The sequence below is a fragment of the Hylobates moloch genome, unplaced genomic scaffold, assembly GCF_009828535.3.
Source record: "Hylobates moloch isolate HMO894 unplaced genomic scaffold, HMol_V3 SCAFFOLD_9, whole genome shotgun sequence".
In the NCBI taxonomy this organism is placed as follows: domain Eukaryota; kingdom Metazoa; phylum Chordata; class Mammalia; order Primates; family Hylobatidae; genus Hylobates; species Hylobates moloch.
In genome coordinates, this window is record NW_026652284.1 from 51866350 (window position 1) to 51883914 (window position 17565).

General features: G+C 42.3%; 1 protein-coding gene across 4 annotated transcripts in view; it reads left to right on the forward strand.

The window, feature by feature from the left end:
* PRKDC (protein kinase, DNA-activated, catalytic subunit) overlaps positions 1–15562 on the forward strand; it is a 185032-nt gene extending 169470 nt beyond the window's left edge. For 2 of the 4 annotated variants that reach the window (XM_032759820.2, XM_032759821.2), the window contains exons 75-86: positions 21–108; positions 211–354; positions 3886–4090; positions 5397–5464; positions 6588–6808; positions 6932–7024; positions 10026–10115; positions 10320–10391; positions 10459–10660; positions 11247–11435; positions 12142–12281; positions 14292–15562. In XM_032759820.2, coding sequence (XP_032615711.1) covers positions 21–108; positions 211–354; positions 3886–4090; positions 5397–5464; positions 6588–6808; positions 6932–7024; positions 10026–10115; positions 10320–10391; positions 10459–10660; positions 11247–11435; positions 12142–12281; positions 14292–14496 — 1717 coding nt within the window. In that variant the 3' untranslated portion in view covers positions 14497–15562. The remainder of the gene's footprint in view (positions 1–20; positions 109–210; positions 355–3885; positions 4091–5396; positions 5465–6587; positions 6809–6931; positions 7025–10025; positions 10116–10319; positions 10392–10458; positions 10661–11246; positions 11436–12141; positions 12282–14291) is intronic. The other 2 variants (XM_032759822.2, XM_032759823.2) reach the window with 1 other exon arrangement.
* The last annotated feature ends 2003 nt before the right edge of the window (positions 15563–17565 follow it).

Here is a 17565-nt window from a genome sequence, read left to right on the forward strand (position 1 = left end):
TGTAAATTTTTTTTTAATAGGATTAAAAGTAAGTTGGATCAAGGAGGAGTGATTCAAGCTTTTATTAATGCCTTAGATCAGCTCTCTAATCCTGAACTGCTCTTTAAGGTAATGATAGAACAGCTTCTGGCACATAAAACATAGAAGTTGGGTAAAACTTAATTGCAATCTAGCTTGATTTTTTTTCTTACCTTTTTTTTCCCCTGACAGGATTGGAGCAATGATGTAAGAGCTGAACTAGCAAAAACCCCTGTAAATAAAAAAAACATTGAAAAAATGTATGAAAGAATGTATGCAGCCTTGGGTGACCCAAAGGCTCCAGGCCTGGGGGCCTTTAGAAGGAAGTTTATTCAGGTATGGACTGGCACAGCCTGCTTTTTTGATAGCAGAGTCGTTGTGACAGTCAATAGTTACATTTAATGATTTAACAGTTCTGGATTTAAAATGTCTGTTGAATGCTTTAGATCTCATGCTTTCTGTGACACATTGATAACATCTTTAGGTCGGCTGGTAGCAGGTGGGTCAGTAGGTAAAACCTCAGAGTTTCGTTACATGTCGTTCATGCTCAAATTTTTAGATCTGAAAGTTACATATAGATTGGTATTTCCAGTTCTTCAAATGGCTTGAATATTGGGTCAAGAAAATATTTGTGTGTTAAATAAGCTGATAAGTATTTTCAAGCACTTAGTTCGGGGCACAGTTCTGGGTGCTCAGGAGATATATGGAAAAGACAGATCCAGTCCCCAAATACAAAGGGGTTGTATGACAAAACTGCTCACCAAGAGCTGTGCCTAGGACAAGTGTGGTAAGTGTGAGATCTTTCAGAGGGTGCTGGAGTTGGAAGGAAAACACACCATCATTTGATGGGAATGATGGAGCAAGTAGACTGTGGTCAGCCTTTGCAGCCTGCTTGGCTCCTTCTCTCCCTCCTCCATCTGGAGACTTGCCCTTAGGGCTTGGCGTCAGCATCATTTCTCCTTTAGATCCTTTCTCAACCCTCCCCACACAGTGATCTCCAGAAGAGTCGAGTGTTCTTCCTCTCTCACCTAAAACACCTTACTTTACAATCTCTCTGTTTAGCATGGGTCATACTGACTTTTCTTTCTAGTTTTTGTCAAAATTACTTTTATTCATTAAACCTCAAGAAATTTAAGGGCATAGATAAGTCTTGGAACTCTTGTTGCCAGAGTTCTCAAGTTCCACTATGTATAGGGCAAAGGAAGAGCTTTATCCTTTTTAAGTAACTGCTTTGTTACTATATAATTCACATGGCCCTTAAGTCATCCATTTAAAGCATACAATGCAGTAGTTTTACATATATTCACAAAGTCATGAAATCATCACCATATCAATTTTAGTACATTTTCATCACCACAAAAAGAAACCCATACCCATTAGCAGCATGGCCTCCACATAGACTCCAGCCTAGCCTGCCCCCAGCACATTGCTACCTCAGCCAGTGTGCACATTGTGTCAGAATTCATGGCCACTTTGTTGCTGGAAGCCCTGAGACTGCTCTGCAGGGCCATCCATGGGGAGCACAGTTCTTCCCCCTGCAGCAGCACCTGATCCTGCCCAAGCCTGCAGGGTGCAGAAAGGCCTCCTTTGTTCCTTTCAGGCAGGAGATGTGTTTGGAGTTTTATTTCTAGTACCTCAGAAAATCTGTCCAGAACTTTCCACCTTGTACCAAATCAAAAATAACTTGCATTTGTTCAAAGAATAATCTACCAAAGCAAAGTGCCTCAGATATCACTTTAGAGGATCCTTAAGGGCATTGTGTCTTTCAGATAGGATGATGCTGATTATGTTTGGAAATAGCTAATCTTTCTAAGAATCGAAGATTGTTTCTACATTTTTCATCCACTTACAGATCAAAGAAGAAATCTGTTTTATATATGTCAATTTTCCTATAGTGGATTGTCTTAAAATAGAGCACGTTTCATTTACACCAGATTTATGTTGTGACATTAGTTATAAATTTGGTAAAAACATTTCTAATTAGAGATGATCAGGTAAATCTTGACAACTGTTGAGTAACTGCTAGTAATGCTCTTGAGATTTATTTTTTATTTGATATCAGAATTATAATTCAAGTAAATATCTGAGTAGAGGCTAATGCAAAGAGATAATATATTCTAAGGTAGAGTACTTATAATAATTGCTTTTAGAAATAAACATATCTGCTGGGCGTGGTGGCTCACGCCTGTAATCCTAGCACTTTGGGAGGCCGAGGCGGGCGGATCATGGGGTCAGGAGTTCGAGACCAGTCTGGCCAACATGGTGAAACCCATCTCTACTAAAAATACAAAAATTAGCTGGGAACGGTGTTGTGCACCTGTAGTCCCAGCTACTCAGGAGGGTGAGGCAAGAGAATCACTTGAACCTGGGAGGCGGAGGTTGCAGTGAGCCGAGATCGTGCCACCGCACTCCAGCCTGGGTGACAGAGCAAGACTCTGTATCAAAAAAAAAAAAAAAAAGATTACATAATATTTTTTCTGGTTTATTACCCAAAATAATAGCTTGAAAGACTCTTAATAAAGAAAGTAGCATTCTTAAATTTTTCTCTTCAGCTGGTATCAAAAATTATGAGCCATTTATTTCTGTTGAACTACTTCCTTTATTTTTTTGTTTTTAACTTTGTTCCTAGTTATTTGTGTCATCATAATGATGTAGACCACTAACTAGACCATGAATGCACAGAGGTTAAATGACTTCGCCAAGTTTTTAAAGCCCTTATTAGGATTTATAACTAAAAGTCACTACTAACCGTGTTTTTGTTTTTTGTTTTTGAGACCGTGTCTCAATCTGTTGCCCAGGCTGGAGTGCGGTGGCATGATCTCAGCTCACTGCAACCTCCGCCTCCTGGATTCAAGCAATTATTCTGCCTCCGCCTCCTGAGTAGCTGGGACTACAGGCGAGTGCCACCATGCTTAGCTAATTTTTTTTTCTTTTTAGTAGAGACGGGGTTTCACCATATTGGCCAGGCTGGTCTTGAGCTCCTGACCTCGTGATCCACCCCCCTCAGCCTCCCAAAGTGCTGGGATTACAGGCATGAGCCACTGCGCCCAGTCAACCATGTCATTTATTTATTTATTTGAGGCAGAGTCTCACTCTGTCACCCAGGCTGGAGTGCAGTGGTGCGATCTCGGCTCACTGCAGCCTCCGCCTCCTGGGTTCGAGCGATTCTCCTGCCTCAGCCTCCCAAGTAGCTGGGATTACAGGCATGAGCCACCACACCCGACTAATTTTTTGTATTTTAAGTGGAAACGGGGTTTCACAATGTTGGCCAGGCTCGTCTCGAACTCCTGAGCTCAAGTGTTCCACCTGCCTCGGCCTCCCAAAGTGCTGGGATTACAGGCATTAACCATGTCACTTATAATGGAACACAAGAAACAAAAGGCAGACTCTGGATGTTTTAGAATATTGAAATATTCAAGGAAAGCAAAACTATAATTTTTTTTTTTTAGTGACAAGGTCTCACTCAGATACCCAGGCTGGAGTGCAGTAGCATCATCATAGTTCTCTGTCGCTTCAGACTCCTGGGCTCAATAGTGATCCTCCCGCTTCAGCCCTCCTGAGTAGATGGAACTACAGGCACGTGCCATCACACCTAGCTAACGTTTTTATTTTTTGTAGAGATGGGGTCTTGCTATGTTGCCTGGGTTGGTCTCGAACTCCTTGGCTCAAGTAATCGTACTACCTTGGACTCCCAAAGTGCTGGGATTACAGGCATGAGCCACCATGCCCAACCAAAACTATACATCTTAAAAGCAGAGAAGAAACATATACCACTGGGCACTCCATTCATTACACTTATAAGCTTAGAGCCTTTTCCAGAGTCCAAACTAAACATCAGTCTTTATAGTAAATTCTTACTAATTTCAGACTTTTGGAAAAGAATTTGATAAACATTTTGGGAAAGGAGGTTCTAAGCTGCTGAGAATGAAGCTCAGTGACTTCAACGACATTACCAACATGCTACTTTTAAAAATGAACAAAGACTCAAAGCCCCCTGGGAATCTGAAAGAATGTTCGCCCTGGATGAGCGACTTCAAAGTGGAGTTCCTGAGAAATGAGCTGGAGATTCCTGGTGAGTTAACCTCCAGGGGTGACAAAACTGTACTGTCAGGAGCACAGCACTGTAATAAGAACTTGTGGTTTCTGGAATAGTGATACTGGGATATTGACAGTTATCTCTTTTTTTAAAGAATTTTAAAATTCACCGAATTTTTCATCATTAGGAAAATCCATTAATTATGAATGAGCACACATTACTAAATGTTTAATGAGATTATAGTTCTTATATTTCTGATTCTGACAAATGTTCAGATTTTCATGTGGTAATAGTGGTAAACAGCAATCATAGATTTCTTCTGAACGTATTCATGCTATGCTCCTGAATAACTTTTCTTCAGAAATATAATACAGATATAGAGGCAGATTACTTCCTGGGATGTGTACACAGTTCCATTTAAAGTGACAAGTTTAAAAAAAAAAAAAAAGCGACAAGTTAATGATAAGTCACTGACCTGCAGGAAAAAAGATCATAATATTAAGGATAGAGATGCACAGCAAATTGGCCAGATTTCAAGGTGTGACTTTTTCAGAGGAAACCTGTGTACATTCATTCCATTTTCTTCACCCTGAATTTGCTAGAGGAAAAAAAAGTTTTAATCTGGTAATTCATGTTCTCATTTCATTGGGTATAAGAAAAACATATTTGGAGAAACACTTTTCTTTGTTATTAATAATGACTATGCAGTTACATATGGTTCATTTCAAGAAAAACATTTAAATGTCAGCCTTGTCATGTGCGGCTTGATTGGCCTTGAGAATCTGCAGTGTTCTAGTCAATGCATCATTTTTTCTATTTAGGATTTGTCCATGCTATTAGAATAGAGCGCTAACTTCCATAATCAGTCAGATTGAGAAATAACTTTTTTTTTTTTTGAGATGGAGTCTCGCTGTGTCGCCCAGGCTGGAGTGCAGTGGTGCAGTCTCGGCTCACTGCAAGCTCTGCCTCTCGAGTTCACGCCATTCTCCTGCCTCAGCCTCCCGAGTAGCTGGGACTACAGGCGCCCACCACCACGCCCGGCTAATTTTTTGTATTTTTAGTAGAGACGGGGTTTCACCATGTAAGCCAGGACGGTCTCTGTCTCCTGACCTCATGATCTGCTCGCCTTGGCCTCCCAAAGTGCTGGGATTACAGGCGTGAGCCACTGTGCCCAGCCAAAAAATAACATTTTTTTAAGTCAGTTTCCTTTAAGTGAAAACTTTTCAGTAAAAGGTTTTATCATGTTAGATTGGCTTTTTAAAAAGTAGATCAAGAGGCATGTTTTAAAATACAGGCAGTTGTCTAACAAGCTGTTGCTAAGCAAGGTTCTGGTTTGTTTTAGGTCAATATGACGGTAGGGGAAAACCATTGCCAGAGTACCACGTGCGAATCGCCGGGTTTGATGAGCGGGTAGGTGTGAGGGTGTGTGACCCAGTCCCTGTCCTGATGAACGTTCTTCAGATATGAGAATGATCTGTTTGCCTTTAGTAAATAAGAGACAGCGGCCCATGTTGATCGCAGATATATCAAGTTTAGCATATTTACTGAATTCCTCTTTTTTTTTTTGAGACGGAGTCTTGCCCTGTTGCCTGGGCTGGAGTGCAATGGCGCGATCTCGGCTCACTGCAACCTCTGCCTCCCGGGTTCAAACGATTCTCCTACCTCAGCCTCCCGAGTAGCTGGGATTACAGGTGCACGCCATCACGCCCAGCTGTTTTTTAAATTTTTAGTAGAGATGGTTTCACCATGTTGGCTAGGCTGGTCTTGAACTGACCTCATGATCCATCCACCTCCGCTTCCCCAAAGTGCTGGGATTACAGGTGTGAGCCTCTATGCCCGGCCTTTTTTTTTTTTTTTTTGAGACAAGAGTCTTGTTCTGTCACCCAGGCTAGAGTGCAGTGGCGCATTCTCAGCTCATTGCAACCTCCACACCCTGGGTTCAGGCGATTCTCCATGTCTCAGCCTCCCTAGTAGCTGGGATACAGGTGTGCACCACCATGCCTGGCTAATTTTTGTATTTTTAGTACAGACAGGGTTTCACCATGTTGGCCAGACTGGTCTCGAACTCCTGACCTCAAGTGATCTACCTGCCCCATCCTCCCAAAGTGCTGGGATTACAGGCGTGAGCCACCGCTCCCGGCCCTGAGTTTCTTAATATAATGTCTCCAGTGTTTGAAAACAGTTCTATTTAAGATATAAACTCAAAGAGTAAGCTGTGTGTGAGTATCCACTATAAAATATGTGTAGCATTAGCTTACTACTGTAGAAAGTTTGCATGTTTGCTGTTGCTGCTTGCTAAAGGTATCCACATTCATAAGCAAGTATTTATAATCAGGAATACAACATTTCTGCGGGCACAGCAGTCAGGCACAAGCAGGTAGCAGAAATTCGTTGCTGGCCTGGGCGCTCTGCTCTTTGGCACTGTCTTCAGAGGGCGGCTCCGCGGAGGAATGCTCACAGCCAGTCTGGCTTTTCCCTCTGAGTTTGACACGCGGCTAGCCTGTGCCCTGAAGTGACATTCTGATTTTTGAAGGTGACAGTCATGGCATCTATGCGAAGGCCCAAGCGCATCATCATCCGTGGCCACGACGAGAGGGAACACCCTTTCCTGGTGAAGGGTGGCGAGGACCTGCGGCAGGACCAGCGCGTGGAGCAGCTCTTCCAGGTCATGAATGGGATCCTGGCCCGAGACTCCGCCTGCAGCCAGAGGGCCCTGCAGCTGAGGACCTATAGCGTGGTGCCCATGACCTCCAGGTAACTGCCAGGCTGCTCCCAGCTAGTAGGCTGCTGCATATTGCTTGGCGTCCACGGGACTGTTTTTCTAGTGAAGAAAGAGCAGTTTGGGTTTACTCGTTAACCTTTTATTCTCCCTTTCAGGTTAGGATTAATTGAGTGGCTTGAAAATACTGTTACCTTGAAGGACCTTCTTTTGAACACCATGTCCCAAGAGGAGAAGGCGGCTTACCTGAGGTAAGGGCGGCCACACGCCCTGCTCCCCCAGCAGTCGCCTCCCCTCACTTCTCCAGTGGCAGGTCGGGGCCGTGACAGGCGTGCTTGAGAGCCCACACTGCCTGCCCCGCAGTCTGCTGGCTGGGTCAATAAACCAAATGGAGTGCTGGCTGCTAACCAGTAGTTGCAGATATTTTACCATAATACAAAATATTTATTAACTTTGGGTGGGGGGAAGAAAAATTGTTGAAGGAAATATATAATAATAAAATTAGCAGATAACATGTAGTAAAACATTTTCTGTGGGCTAGGCACTGTTCTCAATTTTTAACATGTATGAACCAATTTACTTATCACCAACAACCTACAAGGTAAGTATTATTATCACTGCTATACAGATGAGGAAGCTGAGGCCCAGAAAGGTGAAGTAACCTGTCCTGTGTCACTTAGCCTGTAAAGTGGGGTAGCTGGGATTACTAATAATTAATTCTAGGTCATGATATGGATGCTTTTTTATTTTTCTTTATCCTTTTCTCTATTTTCCAAGTTTTCTACAATTAACATGTATATTTTAACCACAAGGTTTTTTTTTATTTCCTTTTTGTTTTTGTAAAGAAAAATAAGGACAACATGAGAAACATTTTGAGGGTTGACAGGTTTTGACAACCAAAGTTGACAGGTTTGGGTGACGAGCTGTAGGATGAAGGAACAGCTTCAGGGCTTCTTTCTCTTTGATGTCCTCTGATTCTTTCTTAAAAGTTTTTAAATAGGAGCAGTGTTCCCTTCAGTCCGGAAAGATTTCTGAAAAAATCAAGCATATTCTTATCAAACTCATTCCCAGGTGATAATTACAGGGCAGTGTTCACCAACTTTTAGTTCCAGGCATTTGAGACCTTTGCTTAGAATTGTTTCTACTTTCCCTGGAAGACAGGACAACTGATGAGCACGCTTCCTGGAGTCTCACAAATTCCAGATCTGGCCCTGGCACTGAGGCTCTGCCTGACAATGCAGGTGCCAAGCAGGTATCGCCTTTCCCATGGTACCTGCCTGCATTTTTGGGATGGGATGGTAGCGTGGAACCGCACAGGGTTAACATAGGTACCAGGAGAGTTGAAAGCACCTTACATAATGGAATTATGAAAATAATATCCAACTGCCTTTTTACAGGACACTTCCAGTACCCATTATTTAAATCTTTGCTATTGTTTTTCTTAATTCAGCATGTTGCAGTGTTTTGTTTTTTTGAGACAGAGTCTCTCTGTCACCAGGCTGGAGTGCAGTGGCATGATCTCGGCTCACTGCGATCTCCACCTCCCAGGTTCCAGCAATTCTCCTGCCTCAGCCTTCCGAGTAGCTGGTATTACAGGCGTGCGCCACCATGCCCAGTTAATTTTTGTATTTTTAGTAGGGATGGGGTTTCACCATGTTGACCCGGATGATCTTGATGTCTTGACCTTGTGATCCATCCCCCTTGGCTTCCTAAAGTACTGGGATTACAGGCCTGAGCCACTGCGCCCGGCCTACAGTTTTATAACCTAAGAATTTTCATCTCAGTTTAAACTAGGAGGAGAGAATTTTAAGATGGAGTGGACTACTTTTAAAGTTAACTTTAGTAGCAACTCAGAAAAGATTTCACCTGAAGTGACTGAATTGCTAAGTCACACGTGAAACTGTTCTGTCTTTAGATTTTATTGGGAAAACTTGTTAAAGCTTTTCACACAAAAGTACTTAAACATACGTATATCACATTGTTTCCCACTGCCCAGGTACTGCCTTTTTCCTAGGAAACATTGAAAACAGCTTTTCAAGTTCACTTAAGCATCAATTGTCATTTAAGAAAATACTTTCTCATAGGAGTGCAGAAGGCTTATTGGAAGAAAAAAGAAAAACAAATATTTTCTCATACTTACTAGGGATTGTGTGTATATCTACCTATTGGAAATATGAAGAAAGATGTGGCACTGGTCGGGTGCAGCAGCTCACGTCTGTAATCCCAGCACTTTGGGAGGCCGAGGTGGGCGGATCGCCTGAGGTCAGGAATTCGAGACCAGTCTGGTCAACATGGCGAAACCCTGTCTCTACTGAAAATAGAAAAATTAGCTGGGCGTCGTGGCGGGCACCTGTAATCCCAGCCACTTAGGAGGCTGAGGCATGAGAATTGCTTGAACCCAGGAGGTAGAGGTTGCAGCAAGCCAAGATTGCACCACTGCACTCCAGCCTGGGTGACAGAGTAAGACTGTCTCAAAAAAAAAAAAAAAAAAAGAGAGAGAAAGAAAAGAAAAAGAGGCTGGGTGTGGTGGCTCACACCTGTAATCCCAGCACTTTCGGAGGCCGAGGCGGGCGGATCACGAGGTCAGGCATTCGAGACCAGCCTGGCCAACATGGTGAAACCCCGTTTGTACTAAAAATACAGAAATTAGGTGGGCGTGGTGGCATTTGCCTGTAATCCCAGCTACTCAGGAAGCTGAGGCAGGAGAATCACTTGAATCCAGGAGGCAGAGGTTGCAGTGGGCCAAAAAGAAAAAGATGTGGAAGTGGTCTAAATAATGATAAAAAACAGACATAATCCATCTTTAGCAAAACTGTGCGGGCTTTTTGGCTATGGTAGTGACACGGCCTGAGGCTTCCAGCAGCTGCCTGTGGTGCTGTCGCCGTCTTGCTATGGTTCTTTCTAGGTCAAAGTTTCAGAATTGCATGCCTGGTTAATAAACAGTTATGTTTAGTTCATCTTATTCCTCTGTCTGTCAGTGGGAAATTTATTGGATCTGATGGTTTCGTACCTGAATTTTTCATAGGCAATTGCTCGGATTTCTTTAGGAGTAATTAAGAATGAATAATGGTATATTGAAATTCAAGATCCAGAGTAATGTGGGTTCAGTGTTAATATTGAATATGGTTAAAAGTCATATTATTTTTTCCTGCATCTTTGCTATTTTTCAATGAATTCTTGGTGATCTTTGCCTTTGAAATCACATAATGCTAAAATCTTCCTAATTCCAATTCCCCTTTTCTCACTCATTAGTGATCCCAAGGCACCGCCATGTGAATATAAAGATTGGCTGACAAAAATGTCAGGAAAACATGATGTTGGAGCTTACATGCTAATGTATAAGTAAGTTTGGTTTTGATTTTTCTTTGTATTAGTTCATTCTTCTGCAAATTGCATGTTTTCTTTTGATTCTTAGAAAGCTTTGCCTCAGAGAGATCATCAAGATTATTCGATATTAGAGTCTCAATATAAACAAAAAGTTTTAAAATTTAAATTTTAAGTCAGAGAAATTTTTTCTAATTAGATGTTTCTATTATTAAATCATAGGGGCGCTAATCGTACTGAAACAGTCACGTCTTTTAGAAAACGAGAAAGTAAAGTGCCTGCTGATCTCTTAAAGTAAGTACCCTTCTGCCCTCACCCTTAGTGGGATCACAGCAGCCGCACAGCGGTGTCTCTCTTGTAGGCGGGCCTTCGTGAGGATGAGTACAAGCCCTGAGGCTTTCCTGGCGCTCCGCTCCCACTTCGCCAGCTCTCACGCTCTGATATGCATCAGCCACTGGATCCTCGGGATTGGAGACAGACATCTGAACAACTTTATGGTGGCCATGGAGACCGGCGGCATGATCGGGATCGACTTTGGGCATGCGTTTGGATCCGCTACACAGGTGCGCTTGCTGTGCTCTCGTGATCCTGGGCGAGGCGAGAGTCATCATAGGACTTTCAACACCCTCCAGAAATAGACAGTTTTTTAAGGAAAAACAATATATTAGTTAGATTCATTTTGTCATGGTCATTGAATGCAGAAAGGGATAATCACTTAGTTCAGCCTCATTCAGTCAGGTCACAGAAGTCATGGTGATCAGTGATATCATCAGAGCCGGGAATCAAATGTGTTCACGGATCAAAGGAAGACTCTAAGGAAGTTTTAGGAAGCCCCATAATAAAAATGTCTGGTAAAAAATGTGATACAGATCTTTTCTCTGGTTAACCTCTGAATGTTTTGGATCATCCTTTTCAATCTCTGCGGCCCCGTATCCTGTGCATGTGGGTTTTGCACTGAGGGATAATGCAAGTCGAGGTGGTTACTCTTGAGCGTAGGAACTCACATCTGTGTAGCTGATTTCAAGGGAAGCAGAGTCTGTATTTTTACTAAATGTGAACAGTAACTATGTGAGGATGCTGCCGTTTGTGCTCGGTACTTTGAGAGTTCTGGCTTACATAGTCTGCTCCTTGCCTTTTTTTCTTGTTTAGTTTCTGCCCGTCCCTGAGTTGATGCCTTTTCGGCTAACTCGCCAATTTATCAATCTGATGTTACCAATGAAAGAAATGGGCCTTATGTACAGCGTCATGGTACACGCGCTCCGGGCCTTCCGCTCAGACCCTGGCCTGCTCACCAACACCATGGATGTGTTTGTCAAGGAGCCCTCCTTTGATTGGAAAGTAGGTTTTGTTTCATGTGCACTTTTCACTTTTGTGACAGTGTCCCCGTGATCAAGCTGGTATCTCCCGTGTATGATGGAAGTGCATTGAGTCATGTTGATGAAAATATTTGCATTATTTTGTACAGCATTTCTCAAAGTTAGTATTTAGGATTGTCTGGCTTGAAAACCAGTTGAGGCCAGGCCCAGTGGCTCACGCCTATAATCCCAAAAGTTTGGGAGGCAGAGACGGGAGGATCACCTGAGGTCAGGAGTTGGAGACCAGCCTGGCCAACATGGTAAAACCGTGTCTCTACTAAAAATACAGAAATTAGCTGGGCATGGTAACGCACACCTGTAATCCCAGCTCCTTGGGAGGCTGAGGCAGGAGAATGGCTTGAAACCGGGAGGCAGAGGTTGCAGTGAGCCGAGATCACGCCACTGCACTCCAGCCTGGGCGACAAGAATGAAACTCTGCCTCAAAAAAAAAAAAAAAAAGAGGCAAAACCTTTATTTGGAGAAATAAGGGGCCTGCTGAGGCCCCTTGTCTTGTGATGTGTGCGCCGTGGAGTCTGTATGAACAGCTTTGTAGCTGTAGAGAGGAAAGCAAGGCTGCTCCTGGTTATAGATGTTTGTTTACTTTAAGATCATTACTAGATTTAATCTGTTTGGGCATGATTGTATATACCATTATGATCAGCTGGGAAAATCATATTCTTTTCTTCTAGAATTTTGAACAGAAAATGCTGAAAAAAGGAGGGTCATGGATTCAAGAAATAAATGTTGCTGAAAAAAATTGGTACCCCCGACAGAAAATATGTTACGCTAAGAGAAAGTTAGCAGGTGCCAATCCAGCAGTCATTACTTGGTAAGATTTTTATATGTGGAAAAAACTAACGGACTACCAACATGCTACTGTTTCTCGAGGAACCAACGTATGTACAAAGTGCTAAGCACTCGATACTCTGTTAGCATGACCTCTGCTTTCATTGAGGAGGAAAGCAGGGCTTAGAGAGGCTGACTTCCCCAAAGCCAGGGCAAGGCCTGCAACTCTGATATATGTGACCCCTGTACTGTCTTGAGGTTTACACTCAGTCCCTGGAACAGTGGTGCCAATTGGAGAAACAGAAGGTGCACTCTTAGACAGTTGCCAGAATATTGTTACATGCATGAGGAGACTTAGGTTTTAAATTTGCTTTTGTCCTTTTTAGGGTGTTTGACCCTGATGGATATAGTACCTAGGTATGAAAAGCACGGTGTGGGCTTGTTAGATGAGAATCCAATTTGGGTTGGCTTTTAGGTTAGCCTTAAAGTTTTTCCTTGTTGAGGTCTAAAGCAAATAGAAATTTATGGAGATGATTCACAGGAATGAAAAAAGTTGGACTTTAGAATTAAGTAATAGTGGCAATCTGTTGTCAACTTATTTTTGACAAGGGTGCCAAGACCGTTCAGTGACCTTTCCAACAAATAGCGCTGGCAAAAGAATGAAGTTAGGTCCTTGTTTCACACCATGTGGAAAAATTAATTCAGAATGGATTAAAGAGCTAAATGTAAGAGTCGAAACTATAAAACACTTAGAAATAGGAGTAAGTCAGCTGGGCGTGGTAGCTCACACCTCTAATCTCAACACTTTGGGAGGCCAAGGCTAGTGGATCACTTCAGGTCAGGAGTTCGAGACCACCCTGGCCATCAAGGTGAAACCCCATTTCTACTAAAAATACAAAAATTAGCTGGGCATGGTGGTGCGCACCTGTAATCCCAGCTGCTAGGGGAGCTGAGGCAGGAGGATCGCTTGAACCCAGGAGGCAGAGGTTGCAGTGAGCTGAGATCGCGCCATTGCACTCTGGCCTGGGTGACAGAGCAAGACCCTGTCTCCAAAAAAAGAAAAAAGAAAAATGGTCAAAAGACTTGAACTGACATTTCTCTAATGAAAATATACAAATGGCCAATAAGCAGCATGAAAAAATGCTCAACATCACTAGTCATCAGGGAAATCCAAGTGAGATACTACCTCACACCTGCTAGGATGGCTATTATTTAATTAATTAATTAATTTATTTATTTTTGAGACAAAGTCTTGCTCTGCCACCCAGGCTGGAGTGCAGTGGCACGATCTGGGCTCACTGCAACCTCCACCTCCTGGGTTCAAGTGATCCTCCTGTCCCAGCCTCCTGAGTAGCTGGAATTACAGGTGCATGCTACCATGCCTGGTAATTTTTGTATTTTTAGTAGAAATGGGGTTTCACCATGTTGGCCAGGCTGGTCTCGAACTCCTAACCTCAGGTGAGCCACCACACCTTGCCAGATGGCTATAATGTTTAAATGGGGCTAATGCAGTGGCTCACACCTGTAATCCCAGCACTTTGGGAGGCCAAGGCAGGAGGAGAACTAGAGCCCGGGAGTTCAAGTCTAGCCTGGGCAACATAGCAAGACCCTGTCTCTACCAAAAATTTTTTAAACTTTCTTTTTTTTAGTTAAAAGAAAAAAAAGGAATCTAACAAGTGTTGAGGATGTAGAGAAGGTGGACTCCTCATACTCTGCTGGTGGGAGTGGGAAAGGATGCAGCTGCTGTGGGAAAGTGGCAGTTCTTCACAAAGTTAAACATAGAGTTACCACTGGACCCATCAATGCCACTCCTGGGTGAATCCTAGGAATTCACTCAGGAGAAGTGAAGGCATACATTCACACAAAAACTTGAGCAGCATAATTCATGTTCTGTTTTCCTACAAATCTAGTCTTTGACTTCAAGGTTATAAGCCACAGAAAATACTCTGTGAGTGATGACGTGGGGAATGTGTTTGGATAGGATCACTAGGGATGCAGGCAACAAAGGAAAATAACACATGCTTTGTGTTTTCTGTGTTTGTTCTTTTTCCAGTGATGAGCTACTCCTGGGTCATGAGAAGGCCCCTGCCTTCAGAGACTATGTGGCTGTGGCACGAGGAAGCAAAGATCACAACATTCGTGCCCGAGAACCAGAGGGTGGGCTTTCAGAAGAGATTCAAGTGAAGTGTTTGATGGACCAGGCGACAGACCCCAACATCCTTGGCAGAACCTGGGAAGGATGGGAGCCCTGGATGTGAGGTCTGTGGGAGTCTGTAGATAGAAAGCATTACATTGTTTAAAGAATCTACTATACTTTGGTTGGCAGCATTCCATGAGCTGATTTTCCTGAAACACTAAAGAGAAATGTCTTTTGTGCTACAGTTTTGTAGCATGAGTTTAAATCAAGATTATGATGAGTAAATGTATATGGGTTAAATCAAAGATAAGGTTATAGTAACATCAAAGATTAGGTGAGGTTTATAGAAAGATATATATCCAGGCTTACCAAAGTATTAAGTCAAGAATATAGTATGTGATCAGCTTTCAAAGCATTTACAAGTGCTGCAAGTTAGTGAAACAGCTGTCTCCAGAAACGGAGGAAATGTGGGGAAGCCTTGGAATGCCCTTCTGGTTCTGGCACATTGGAAAGCACACTCAGAAGGCTTCATCACCAAGATTTTGGGAGAGTAAAGCTAAGTATAGTTGATGTAACATTGTAGAAGCAGCATAGGAACAATAACAATAGGTAAAGCTATAATTATGGCTTATATTTAGAAATGACTGCATTTGATATTTTAGGATATTTTTCTAGGTTTTTTCCTTTCTTTTTTTCTCTTCTAGTTTTGACATTTTATGATAGATTTGCTCTCTAGAAGGGAACGTCTTTATTTAGGAGGGTAAAAATTTTGGTCGTAGCATTCACTTTTGCTGTTCCAATCTACAACTGGAAGATACATAAAAGTGCTTTGTATTGCAAATTTGGGATAACTTCAAAAATCCCATGGTTGATGTTAGGGATAAGTAGTAAGCATTTCAGTTCCAGGAGAATAAAAGAAATTCCTATTTGAAATGAATTCCTCATTTGGAGGAAAAAAAGCATGCATTCTAGCACAAGAAGATCAAATTATGGAATACAAAAGTGGCTCCTTCCCATGTGCAGTCACTGTCCCCGCCTCCAGTCCCCTGCACACCCAAACTGTTTCTGATTGGCTTTTAGCTTTTTGTTGTTTTGTTTTTTTTTTCCTTCTAACACTTGTATTTGGAAGCTCTTCTGTGATTTTGAGAAGCATACTCTTGAGTGTTTAATAAAGTTTTTTTCCAAAAGTAGTGTGTATCTCTTTTATGCAGTTTCAAGAGCAAAATACTCATCTTACAAAATAGTTTATTATATTACTTGCCTAGTTTGTTCTGATAAATGCAGGTTAAATGCATTATGGCATTTAAAATAAACATTTATGGCCAGGCACAATGGCTTACACTTGTGATCCAAGCACGTTGGGAGGCCAAGGCTTGAACTCCTTGAGCCCAGGAGTTAAAGACCAATGTGGGCAATATAGTGAGATCCCATGTCTATTTTTAAAAATAACAAATTTATCTTCTCTACAAATGACACCTATTGAACCAAATTTCATCTGTAAAGAAAAATAAGTAATCGTGTATGTGAAAAATCTGGTACACATGATCTAGTAAATATTTTTGCACAAAAATGACCAAAGTAAGCCCACTTTGGAGTAGAGTTGATAATATATTGTTTTCTGTAACAACTAATTAGCTATAATTCTTGCTTGAGTCCTGATAATTCAGGCTACATTCATTAAATGGATCACCTACATTGTGGGAAACCCTGTTTTTTTAATGACTACTTTTCATATCAATAAAAGTTGATTGTTACAGCCAGGTGTGGTGGCTCATGCCTGTAATTCTAGCACTTTGGGAGGCCAAGGCGGGTGGATCAACTGAGGTCGGGAGTTCAAGACCAGCCTGACCAACATGGAGAAACCCCATCTGCACTAAAAGTACAAAACTAGCCAGGCGTGGTGGCGCATGCCTGTAATCCCAGCTACTCGGGAGGCTGAAGCAGGAGAATCGCTTGAACCCAGGAGGTGGAGGTTACGGTGAGCCAAGATCGTGCCATTGCACTCCAGCCTGGGCAACAAGAGCAAAACTCAGTCTCAAAAAAAAAAAAAAAAAGTTGATTGTTACAGGTTGTGTGTGTGGGTCCAGTCTCAAAGCTGTGTGCTCAAAAAGTTCATCATTGCTCACGAGAATGCAGTAAGAAGAAACATGCTGTGTAGAGCATTCAGAAAACATTCATAAAGTTACACTAGATGTTAAATGGTCATTACACAACAAAGGAACTGCACATCTGAATCATCACTGGGGCTCGAACTTTAACTTGTGATTCTTGCTGAATAAGAATATTTGATTTGGAAACCAAGAAACAAAAAACACTTAACACTGATTACAATTACAAGGAAATATGAATGATATTAATATGAATGGTAATATTTACATTATAAATAGATTTTGATATTCAGGTTGTATATGAAACATTTGTTTTTCAACCCCAAAATAATCCAGAAAGTTTCAGATTTAAGCTTAATGAAGACTTGAATGATCCCATGCTGATGAATATTAATTTTAGTACTTCGTCAGACTAAAAACCCAAGTATATAATAAACTCCTTTAGGACAAGTACTGTGTCCTAATCACTATCTTGTCAGCACCTGATAGTCTGGCACATACATGATAGTCAACAGAACAAAGCCATGGGAATAATTTAGTAAAGAATTCAACTTTTAAAAACTATAAGAAAAATCACTGGCCGGGTGCTGTGGCTCATGCCTATAATCCCAGCACTTTGGGGGGCCAAGGCGGGTGGATCACGAGGTCGGGAGATCAAGACCATCCTGGCTAACACGGTGAAACCCCGTCTCTACTAAAAATAGAAAAAAATAGCTGGGCGTGGTGACGGGCGCCTGTAGTCCCAGCTACTCAGGAGACCGGAGAATGCCATGAACCAGGGAGGCGGAGCTTGCAGTGAGCTGAGATGGCGCCACCACACTCCAGCCTGGGCGACAAAGCGAGACTCTGTCTCAAAAAAATTAGTACATAAAAATTATTTCACTGACCGATGAGAATTTTTAAAGCACCGTTTATTAACTAATGACCAGTAACTTTTTTTTTTTTTTTTTTTGAGATTCAGTGTTGCCCAGGCTGGAGTGCGTTGGTGCTTTCTCAGCTCACTGCAACCTCCACCTCCTGGGTTCAAGTGATTCTCCTGCCTCAGCCTCCCGAGTAGCCGGGACTACTGGCACGCACCACCA